Source organism: Oreochromis aureus, linkage group 22 (genome assembly GCF_013358895.1).
Source record: "Oreochromis aureus strain Israel breed Guangdong linkage group 22, ZZ_aureus, whole genome shotgun sequence".
Classification (NCBI taxonomy): Eukaryota; Metazoa; Chordata; class Actinopteri; order Cichliformes; family Cichlidae; genus Oreochromis; species Oreochromis aureus.
Genome location: NC_052962.1, coordinates 15,525,242 through 15,537,487, shown reverse-complemented (window position 1 = coordinate 15,537,487; position 12,246 = coordinate 15,525,242). Strand labels below are relative to the sequence as shown.

Here is a 12,246-nt window from a genome sequence, read left to right as displayed (position 1 = left end):
CTCAATTTTCTTTATTTCCTTTAAAATCATAAACAGCTGTCCTCATATGAGGAAGAAATGCACAAACAACTCAAAATTGAGTCTCAACGGCACAACCCCCCACTGAGAGATGACAACAGGAAGCTTGCAACCATCTCTGAGGGATGTTCAGTGATCCGAGCCAATTGCAGACCACCTGGAGGTTCCATTACATGGCACCATGGGATATTTACTCTACCCTGTGATGAGAAACCGTTTATGGGTATGTGAATGCCTGTGGCTGAAGAAGAGACTGTATAGGGGATGGGCGCCGCGCATGCATGTGGTAACAACGTAAGTGAGTAAAGCAGGGGGGGAGATGCTGGCCAATGTGTGGGAGCCTGTGAAGTTTTAAATCTAAAAATATGATCAGTGGTGTAAAGCTGAGGAGTAATATGTGAAAAACAAATGCTTTGATGCAACTCCATCGAGCTCATCGGTGAAACAACTCTAAAACCTGCGACTCTTTAAATAAAAAGTGTCAGTACACTGAATATAAACACTGTAATACTTCTAAGTTACATTTTATCAAATAGGTGAGGTACTGCGTTAAAAGAAAGAGTCATTAAAACGCTAATGTACAGTGTAAAATAAAAGTACACACTGCTAATGTTTCAAATATTCCTCCATTTCCTTTAAATAACTTAAGCAGCCAATAAATCCATCTGGTTACACTTTACCAAGCACTCGTTTCAGCAGTGCAGAAACTGTGAAAAAAAAGTCACTATTTTACAAACTGTTTTGTATTGGAGTATTTTTCAGTTAGCCACATATCCCCTCACACTCATACAGTCCTTAAACTTTGTAATCTAATTTTAAATTAAGCAGATCAATCTTTTCAAAAACACCAAAAGCTTATTTCCCAAAGGAAGAGTTCTGTTTCACAATTAAAACCCTTCAAACATGCTGATTTTCAAGCGGTCTTCATTTTTGACTGATTTTTGTTATTTGTTTAGTCTCTCCTCTCTACATTGGTTCTTGGTCCCCTTGTTAACACAGTTTTTCACTGAAAACCTGATTTGACATCGCAGCAGAAGTGTCTGTAAATGTGAACAGATCTGAAGATGCACACATGCACAGGACACTGGAATTTCACTCATCTTGCTGGTTATACTATAGGAAATATAAATAATCTCTATTGTCTTTGTGAGTCAGCTGCTAGCTGAGGCGTGGGCGGTCCCAGCAGTCTATCACAGATCAACCACGGGTTGCCGTGGCAGGAATCAGAGGATGAGTTTCCTCATCTACACAAGCATTCATACTGAAATCCACATCACTGGGACATTTCACTTGCTTTCCATTCTCCCAGATGGACACCTTCCCCACTGATGACAACAAAAGGCAGGAATTGGTTTCTGGGAACTGTAGGAGGGCCCCTACCACCACTTCTCGAAGAGGATCCTATCTTTGGGGAGGCCGAGGTCCATGAGGGTTTTTGAAATTGATTCAATCATCGGCGGGGGTCCACACAAGTAACACAGAGTTTTTTGTGGGTCCACGTGTTTCCGCAACACCTCCTCTGAGATTCTCCCGTCTGATGAGACACAAGGGAAGCAAATCAATTAATCAAGATGCGGTGCTGCGGCACCTATCGCATCTCAGTCGCCTACATGGAGACTTAGCCTATGATGACACAGATAAATCAACCAAGACAGGCTGTGGTTGAATGTGACAGTTACTCAATCATCTCATCCAAACAAAGAAAAGCGAATGTGCAGTATTTACGGTTGACAAACGGCAGGAGTTGCAGGTCGACGTCTGTGCTCTGTTGCGTGACATGGAAGTCACAGGACAACTTGTCAGGAAACTCTCGGCACGCCTCAATGATAGAACTCTGGGAACACAGAAGGTAGGATGTTGGACATTTATAAAAGTTTATTCAAATAATAATAATAAAAAAACCTCCTCATAGATTTTACACACATGGAAATATTCTAAAGCATACCTTGAACAGCAGCTCTTGGGTGTTCCTGGCACTGTAACAGAGGTGGGCAGAGCCTATGTTGTAATCCCGGCCACCTGAAGCTTGATTGAGACGCAGCAGATCTGCTGTGTGCAGCATAATTGAATACAAGGGATTGATCCCTACACCTCCAGCCACCAGCAGCAAATCCACAGAGGGTTCAGATGGCGATGGGTCAAAGAAGAATTCCCCGCCGACACGCATGGCCACTTTGGACCCCACTGTGCACTGAGAGGAAGAGGGAGAGACAGAAGTGGAAGGAGTTTGAAACAAACTGCAAAGCCAACTAACTCGGATCCATCCCTGATAAGCAGCTGAAATAAACATTTTCAAAGACAACAAATTGCATCTAAAACCAGCCTCAAAAAAGTGTAAAAAGCCAATTTTAGATCAGAACGCATAAACACTACAAACCTATGCTGCTGCTGTACGAGTGCAGCCGATATTACGAGTTACAAAAGGCCGTTTGAAGTTGAGGAGAGCACTAAATATGCCTTTATCTGCTTTAGCACACATGACCACTCGCCCACATGATAATGCATGCAGTTGTAATCTGCTGTGATGGTCCCTACACTATCCCTATAACACAATATCAAACAAAAGGATCATAAAGTGATCTCAGAGCTGATAGATGTAAGTCTCAGTACACTCAAACACACATCGCTAGTTCCTATTTACACACAGCATAGTAGCTCAAAGCTATTTTTTGGGCCCATCATCAAACAAAGAAGCTGCAAACAAACATGTAGACTACAGAAAGGGAGAGACAGAGCTGAAAGAAAACTCTGTTAATATTCATACAACTACCGGCACTAGTGGAGTTTAAAAAGGATGCATTTGTTATCTATACACACACACACACACACACACACACACACACACACACACACACACACACACACACACACACACACACACACACACACACACACACACAGTGTTGTGATATAATATTTGCTCTAGTATTTGATTTCATATATTAAAAGGGGAAAAAAAGCTATCCATACATACCTGGTCCTATTGTTTTTTTTTTAAGTAATTGCCACCCTTGTTATTTATTCCTGCCGTCTACCATTTATATTTTATTCCAACAGAGTTGGTGTAGATCACCGACAATTTTGTTATACATGTACAATAACAATAAAAGGCTACTCTATTCTATTCTATGTTCTATAAAATTAACTGTGCCAAATTTTCAATTTAACTAGCCACACCCAGATCTGATTACTGCCAGACCAGAAATCACCAATATATTAAAAAGCAACATCATGCAATTGATATAATAATGAATGAAATCCTGCCACTAATACTATTAAAGTCATGATATACTCAGAAACCAGCTGAATCTTAAAAAAACATACCATGATGAAAATCTTTGGTAGCAATAACTAATTTCAGATTGTCTTACTGAAATTATTAAGATCTGACAGCAAATCTATATGACCCACATGATCATGTTTGCTCATGTGTAATTCTTGGAATCTGCTACAGTAGCTTTGCATGATTCACAATTCAAAATAAATCTTTATCTTTTAAAGTCCCTCAGTGAAGCTCTCCAGTTCATCCTCTGTTTAAAACAAGCTGTTTAAGGGCACCCTCCTGTACATACAGTCAGAGGTGTTTCTTTGAGATGACAAAATTATCTCCATCTGCTCTTGATGACATCATTAATAGCCATGAGTTGGGAGCAAAAAAAACTGTTTGACACTGAGCGTTTAGAGCGGTCTAAAGTCTGAATTTCTGACTCATGTTTGCTGAGCTCACTGTGTGACATTTTGAGCCATGTTTAAAATGAAATCCACCACTGTAAATAAATAAATGACACAAAAAGAAAGATACAACAGAGCTCAATTAATGTTTGTTCGCAGATAACAGGGTGTGCGCAAACACACACACGTCAAACAATTCTAAAAATATCAGCTCATTTATCTTGTTCCATTCAACACTTGTGTGATTATGTCGTAATGTGGATTGTAATGCTGTAACACCTTATCCATTATTAGTCTTAGCCTCATGATTTTTGAAAATCTGCTGTTTTACAATATTCCTTTCAAAAAAAGTTTTCTTGATTTTTCCTACAAAACCAGAGATCTGGATACCATAAAGGACGTGATTATTGTACTCACTGTAGTGTGGACCCAGTGGGCTGGTGGGTGTTTGGCATATTTGACAGCCAATTCAACAACTCCCTCCCTCTGCAGCAGACCTGGGCTGGAGCACATGGAGAAACCTCCAACCTTTTCCACATCAGGGATAAAGAAATCCACCCTGCAGACACACAACAGCAAAACACAGCGTTTAATCATTCAGTTTATTGATTAACTACATTAGCAGATGCTTGAACTTGATCCATGGATTGTTTCACTTATTTTATTGTCACTTAGTTATTATTTTTGGGAACAATATAAAGATATCTTTGAACATTTAGCCAGCGTCGAAGAGTAATATATTAGACAAACTTTGGGAAATTGATCGGGTCTAGCCATCATAAGGGCCAGAAATGGTGACTGTAGCACAAATTGGTACATGCCTACTCGCTAACAGTTAATAAAACAGCAAAAACAAAAACAGGGCCAAAGTCTAAATGCTTATAGAGTGTTTCCATGTGCATCGACGCAGCAGAAATCCTCTTTTGGAAACCAAGGACAACAAAACAGAACCAGATGTAAAGCTGATCAGTTTATTCAAAGTGTAGCATCTCTTTCTTACACATAGTCACATCTGTCAATCAATAGGAACAATAGAGTAGTCACAGTGGGAAAACTGCAGTGCTAAACAGTTGGGCTAATGTTCCACCAACACAATGACCTACTGTTACACCAGAGAGACCCTCAGAGGCATCATAAATATGGATCCGCTGTGAAATCATGCACATATGTTCCATCCACCTCCTCCTTCTCTTCCTCCTCTCCCACCTGGAGATGAACAACTAAACAGTCCCTTTTTTCTTAAAAAACATTGCAAGTCGAGAATTTCCATCTATTTCCATTCATTATCAGCCGCCGCAGGGCAACTGGCTGCCAGTTTTATTTCTCACCACCGCCCACCAACAGTATGGGCTCATGTACATACTGCATGTGCAAGCTACACTAATTAACAATGGCAACACTGACTGACAGACCAGGACTGAGAACAAAACAGAACCAAAAAAAAAAAAAAAGCTCTGGCTCATTGAAGAAGTTCCCAACCTGCTATTGGAAGAGTCTCTTGACGTTAGCTTAAACATTTCCTCATGTTATGCTTCGGTCAAAAAGCTGCCAGTATAGGAGCAACACCAAGGACGATAAACACTTCCCCATGTGTCTATTTTCGTTCATCCTCATCTGACTCAAGGCTTTAAATGATTAAGAGGTTTCGATCCTTCCTCTGGTTGATGGTATTGACCAATTTGAGGACTATAGCTGAAATTTACTGGAAGTTCTGTAAGAAGTGCTTGGAAAAGATGAATCTGACACAGCCCTGCCCCCATGTGGTCATTATAGGCACTACATGACAATGACTGATGAAGGAAGAGCTAAGTGCTATTACTATATTGGGTTTCTAATGGCATCATGAAGAAAACAGCAAAACTATTAGCTGAAATTTTAGTAGTAAACCAAATATACTTGTAATTACTTTATTAAAACATCCTATTTAATTTATTGTCTTCTGCAGCTAGAAATTAAAGAAGATGGGAGTGTATCCACTATTTTTAATTCAGTTATTCCCAAAGTCTTTAGAAAGAGAACAGGCCTTTGTGTGTTAATGGACGTATTTTTCTTTTACAGCACTACAGTTTGCAACTGAAAGCCAAATCTCTGGCCCACATTACCAGGCTGCACTCTCGAGTCACACCAATAATGATGCAGCTCTGTTGCCTTTTGTTGTCCTTGGTTTTTCCAAATTGACAGACGCTATTACAACCCAGTGTCACTACACAACAATGCTATTCGTAACTGCATAGCCAATATGGCCATTTTACCTCAGGTATATAGCATGACGGGCCCAAGCACTCGTGTCTGAAGCTAACAATGCAGTTTATATCCAATTACACATAAATTACAGTGTAATAAAACAAAACAGGGACACACTCTTGTTTGTGTGCCGTGCTGAAAGAAAACATCATGCATTATATGCCACTTAGTGTACTTCCCATATGGCAAACGCCGTGGGCATGTCTGAAAAAAAAAACCCCCACTACTGCATAAACAGAACAACAAAGCCAGCGGTGTCAGGATATGTATTACAAGTCTGAACAGACGGGTGCACTACGAGGCCAGATTAATAGTTTCGTAAGCCATGTTGAACTCAGAGTCAGACTTTTCTGTGTCAGAAAAATGGGTCTCTATCTGGATAAATCACCGCGGTAACTTATGCTGAACACATAACCTGGTCAGGAGCAGGGTATGTTCAGAGTTTCAGTTTACAAAGGGCTAAAGGTGCCACATTTCCTCAATTATTTTATTTACAGCATTTTAATTGGAAGAGACGGATACTCTGTTGGAAATATGTTTTATATGTGAAACTGGTTAAGCCAGTACCTTAATAAATCCCCCAAATGAAACCCAACTTTAAAGTTAAAGTAGCGCAAACTGTGCGTTGCTTTGTCAGTGTATTCATGTATTCAGCTGGTGATGCAGAAAATGTTTAAATGTTTTTATACTTGTTTCTAATCTGATGACTAATCTCTTTTATATTGTTGGAAATGCAGCTATTAAGGCACAGAAAACACAACAAGAATACCAGTTGAATCAATAAATCTAATTTCTCTGTGACCCGGCCATAAACCAAAGCGATTCCCAGGTCTCCTTTATTAGACTATGGGACAGTAAACTTTAATCTTAAAATGTATCCAGTTTAATGTTGCAGAGCTTTAACGTGCAGGAGCACCGAGAGCGCACTTGGTGATAAAACAATTACCTTAAATTAAAATGTTTATTTTTCCGCTCGGTGCGCCAAATCACCAGATTAATGATTATCTGCAGCATTAAACTCCTTTATTTACAATTTACTGGTATTTGTTTGTGTTCTTTGTAGATTTGTAAACGCCATTTTATCTGTATCATCACCTCTGATTGGAGTAGGACACACTATCAGGGCTCATTTGTGTGGAAGAAGAGTCATTTCACAGACAATGAAGCAGAAAGCCTGGCTTAATAAAGAAAGCTTATAGTTACTGTTGTGATACCTGCCATCTCTAAATGAGGTTTTAGGTTTTGTCAAGATAAACAAAGCAAAGAAAGCCTCAGGGACTCTTATCCCATGCTAATTCTTAAACATTTCCAAGTTGTAGCACTGTGTGTGAATAGAACCATTTTACTCTGAATTATTCAAATGTTAAAAACTGACACTGACCAACACTGAACTTCTGAGATCACTCAGCTGTGATATACACTCTGCAACCTTTTTACATGAGAGATGCCCAGTCTCAGTCATTTTAAACCACTTTTAAAAACATTGTTCTTGTTTGCCTTCAAGTCTACTTGAGCAGAGTAGAGTATGCAAACACTCTTATCTACTCATTTTATTAGATTTTCAGTGTATAGTGAATGGTGATTTAGTGACTGGAATATATATAGCGTATAGGAACGAACTCTGACTTGACTTTTACTATGAATGTGCCAACCTGTGTTAATAGGATAGTAGTAATCACTTGGGTAGGAGATGTTCAGTCGGACAAACTTTGTCATGTCAGGTTTTAATACTGGCATGCCAATAAATCTGACAGAATGATCCGTATTGGAAATACTGTTCAAATACAGTCTATTACCGTCTATAAGTTGTGTTTGATGCACTCCTAGAGTGTATCCCACTCTGGGATCTTCTACTACTGACTGAAGCTGTCATGTGAGTATTCTCACAGACATAAGTTTCAGAAAACTGCATTCAACCCTGGTACTGTGTGTAGTTTGACCTGGAAAATGCTGATTTCAGTTGCACCTTCTCTTACTTAATGTTTTTTTTAATTTTTGGTGTTGAGGGACAAAACTCAATGAGCGTCTACTCACCACTGCCCTGCTTTGAAGGTGAAGTCTGGATGCACGGCTATTCTCAGTCTTTTTACCGCCTCTGACTCGTTTATAATTCCACATACTTGTGCTGAATACAGAGTCTAAGTCAAAAACCCAGTTAAAGACACACAGAGAAGAGTTCAGCTGTGGGTTAATAATAGTGTGGCACAGTTAACAGACATCAAGATCAGATTCCTCAGCTACACACTGTAGACTTACATTTTGTCTGTAGTTGTTTGAGGTCCTCTCTAGGTGGTCCATTTGCCTTTTGGAGGACATATTTCTTCTACTGAAAAGGAAACAGTCTAGTCACTTCTCTTGCATGAAGAATACTGTGTCATGCAGTGAAGAGCAAGAGAGCAGCCACATGTGACCCACACACAAGAAAAAAACCCGGCGGCAAGTGGAGTTTGCCCTCACTGTCAACAGGGAACCATAGAGTTAAGGATCCAGTTCATCAACATTAAAAATACAAAAAACCCCAAAACAAAAACACGGTTTCTCACTAACCCTTCGCAGCTCATTCACAGCACCTCGCACACTGGGGTGTGCACAGGGCACCAAGTGCTGGAGGGGGCTCCAAAACAGGCTAATGATCATCGATCATAACAATCATAAGAACTTATTTAAATTCAAGAAGTACATTAGGCACCGTCAGACAATTAGAAGCAACATAAATACTAAAATGAATTATGGTGCCCCCTACTTCATCTCTCTGTGGTTTGCAACAGCCCCACTGCCTGCTACCATGATGTGCACACAGACTACTTAATGAGAGTCACCAGTAATGAATGCAGCCTGGGTTTAACAAAACAGCAGCCGAAGTAGTGCTTGTTGCTAACTGCTGACTTTCTTGTGAGTTTATTAAAAGCATGCAGATTTATAGGGTCACTTAAAGCAGCAGGATCATTAGTGTGTATTACTACACCCTGCTAATACAGAATAAGACACATAATCTTTTCATTATAAAATGATATATTTTTTTTGCTTCAATTTTATTTGCAGGTTACAGTGTTTGGACTTCTCCACATGTCTACATGGATGTGTTACTGATACATTTGTATATCATTTTTTTGTGGTGGGTAAACAAACTGCAAATTTTCTTCTTCTATTTGATTTTTCATTAGTTAATGAATGATTGTTATATCAGAGCTACACCCAGAAACATTTCACAAATGCTGAGAAAAGCCACAGGCTGAAACATGTAACCAGAGAACTGCATGCATTTACACATTTAGCACAACAGCAGGATCTTTACTAATTATTCCCATAATTTAATCCAAGCAGAGACTCTGGACCTTATGCACGTCTCACTCTGTACACTTTGTGTTATGCACCTGTAACACAGAAAATTACAGCAACCATTCTCCTGCCATCACAGCTGTGGGAACATTTTACATTTAATGTCAGTAAAGCTCTTTTGTGTTTACTAGGGTCCAAAATATAATTCTTATTGAGTTTTTTCAGTTTACTCAAAAATCAATATTTAAGGAACGGTCATTATTGGGCACATGGATGTTTCTCAAAGTGTCACTGAAAAGTTCCAGGAATGTGACCATTAAATATATAAATCACTTCCTAGAAGTTCCATTATGCACCCTTGCTTGTGCTCTGTGGTTCTAAAAAGGATGCTGGATCTCCACCAGTATCTCAAAACTGTGATCCTTAAACCTGATGTTCGCTTTGGCAAAGTGGACAACCAAGTTGACAGTATCAGCCTCGAAATTAATTCATTTTCCTATTCCCCACATGGACATAAATGAAAATTATCCATTTGTAGCTAGAGCCCCAACTCAGTACCTCCAATGATCCTACACATTGAAGTCAGGAAAGTTGGTACCAAATGATGATGATGTTTGCTCTCTGCAAATGTTTAAGAGCCACAGTGAAATCACAGCGCAATGATCATAATGGGACGCAACAGAAATATATAGGAAGCGATATAAGAATGAATTTCAAGGCTGATGTAAATATTACCCCTTATAAGAAGTGATCTAAATATAGCAGCAATGCTGGAGGTAGTCTCCAAGATCTTAAAGAGATGGAGACAAAAATGAGAACAAAAGCCATAATCTGGCATTCTTCCTCGGTTCATTTAGGTGTGTGGATAGTTTAAATTGGACTATATGGGCTCTGATTTTCTGTTGCTCCTAATACAAGAACAGGGGAGATGGGGGTCCACTTAAAAACATGCACTTCTCTCGTTGTCAGAATCTACTTTGCCCCCTCAGGAAACTCACCTCACGGCAGAGCCGGGGCCCAGCAGCCTGCAGCAGAGCGGTCCGGCTGCAGGACACGACAGACTGAAGCTTCGAGCAGTGGCGGACAGTAAACAGGAGACCCTCATCGCGACCTGGGTTCATGTCAGATTAGAGCAGAAAACACCTGGAGTTAGCTTTCAAAGCCGGAGTCTGTACCTTATGCTTAGCATCACATATGAGTATTGTATACATCCACTTTTGTTTCTTTTCCGATCAGTATACACTTCCATGTATTAAAATCAGACTATTTTTAATGGAGTTTGGTGTGACCGCCTCCATCATGAGGTTAGCCGGCTAGCTACCGAGGAAATCCCGGTTACATTTTATCACTTGACACAAACTAATCATATTTTTCTTCTTACCGGCATAAGAGAGCACTTTACTTCTGTCAAACGCTCTTCATAATTGCCTCATGTACCTTCAGAATAACCTTGGTGGTCTTATGATGACATGACACGACAGGTGACTTCTTCGTCGTTTTACTGCGGCTGGCGACTTCTTCTGTTGTAGTAACGCCCCCTGTTGGCAAATAGCGTCCAGCGCTTGACCAGAATCCACATTCTTAGTTCAAAAGCAATTGTACTCCCTCAGAAAAAAACCACACACACAACGTAAATCCATCAAATGTCACTCGTGCTATGGTCTCATTATTTCAATAGTGACTTATTCACCAAAGTTTAATGTTTAGTGTTGAGCTCTGCAGGAGGTTTTTGCCTTCTCTATCATAGGTACCATAATATATTGGACAGTCTGACAGTGTATATAACCCATTTTTAATGGATAAAATCCTTTAAAACATTTTTTTAAAATAATTTCATTCAAAAATTAACAAAATGCCGGGAAAACCCCACTTTAGTTTTTTGTCACATGACTGCTCTGTTGAATTTTACTTATTAATGCATGGATAACAGGCAATATAGAAATAATTTTGGCTCCATCTTGTGGCCATATAACAGTGAACATTGCAACACCAGAGGGGGAAATTGTGGTAGTGTCAAGGCTGGCTGTGGAACAGTCAAGAATTGGACCCAAATGCAGGACTCAGAAATTAGAAGCACAAACTAAAAAGTGGCTTTACTAACTTAAACTAAGCACAAAATAATAAGGTGAAAAAAATGAAATCTACAACTCTTCATGGAAGAGGATTACTGCAAGGGAAGACACAACAAGGCGGGAGGATAGGACAAAAAGCAAGGGAAGACTGAGGCAATATATACAAACACAGGATAACAAGAGGATGGGAAACAGGTGGGAACACAGCTGGGGATCACTAACATAGTGACTAGGGAGGAAGTAAAACTAGGCACGAGGCTTAGTGAAGACAAACACCAAAAAAAGAAGGAAGGAACAGAATACAAAAAAAGAAAGGCAGACTTGACACAAAAACAGAAAGGTAAACAAACACAGAGACAAGACACGGAAACACATTTAGGCAGGAATAACCAGGGATTCCTATACCACACTGAAACCAGTAAATGATACTTAAAGAAAGTATGAAACCAGAACATAAAAGACTAACCCTTAGGTCACAGATATCAAAAATACCAAGGCAAAGAAAACTCAAAACATGCCCAAAACTTAGAAAGCCTGGGACCAGGACACACAGCTTGCTACTTCTTTTAAAGTCTCTTTCTTGTTTGTTTAATGTTTCTTAATGACTTCACTAATACAGCCACATGCTTTTTGCTTTGATGTGGAGGATAAAGGATTGTATAATACAGTACAAAAATCTTCAGCCACCCCTCATTTCTTTGTGTCAATTCTTTCCCTCTACTTATTGACGATGATTTGTAACAAATAATTTGATTTGGATTCATCATTCCATAAGACCTGTTGATACTGATTTTCAGTCCAGTTCTGTTTAATTTGGCAGCCTCTTCTTCCCATTTCCCTTCATTAGGAATAGCTTCATGAGATCCACCCTTCCACTGAGGCCATTTTTAATGAGGTTTCAGTGAACAGTAGATGGATCAACTGCAGGGTCAGATGGCTCTCTCAGGTCCTGTGTTAGATC

At 39.6% G+C, this 12,246-nt stretch overlaps 1 protein-coding gene across 2 annotated transcripts; it reads right to left on the bottom strand.

The window, feature by feature from the left end:
• Window position 1: 1 nt before the first annotated feature.
• On the bottom strand, window positions 2–10,745 carry oxnad1 (oxidoreductase NAD-binding domain containing 1). Of its 2 annotated transcripts, none has more exons than XM_031756088.2 (8): window positions 10,595–10,745; window positions 10,212–10,324; window positions 8,191–8,257; window positions 7,969–8,072; window positions 4,108–4,249; window positions 1,964–2,209; window positions 1,744–1,852; window positions 2–1,552 (listed from the first exon to the last, which is right to left on the bottom strand). In XM_031756088.2, the coding sequence occupies exons 1-8, from the start codon at window positions 10,598–10,600 to the stop codon at window positions 1,395–1,397; spliced, it is 945 nt and encodes a 314-aa protein (XP_031611948.2). In that variant the 5' UTR covers window positions 10,601–10,745; the 3' UTR covers window positions 2–1,394. The 2 variants fall into 2 exon arrangements, with proteins under 2 accessions (XP_031611948.2, XP_031611947.2); XM_031756087.2 differs by having other exon boundaries at window positions 3–1,552; window positions 8,191–8,260.
• Between the last annotated feature and the right edge of the window lie 1,501 nt (window positions 10,746–12,246).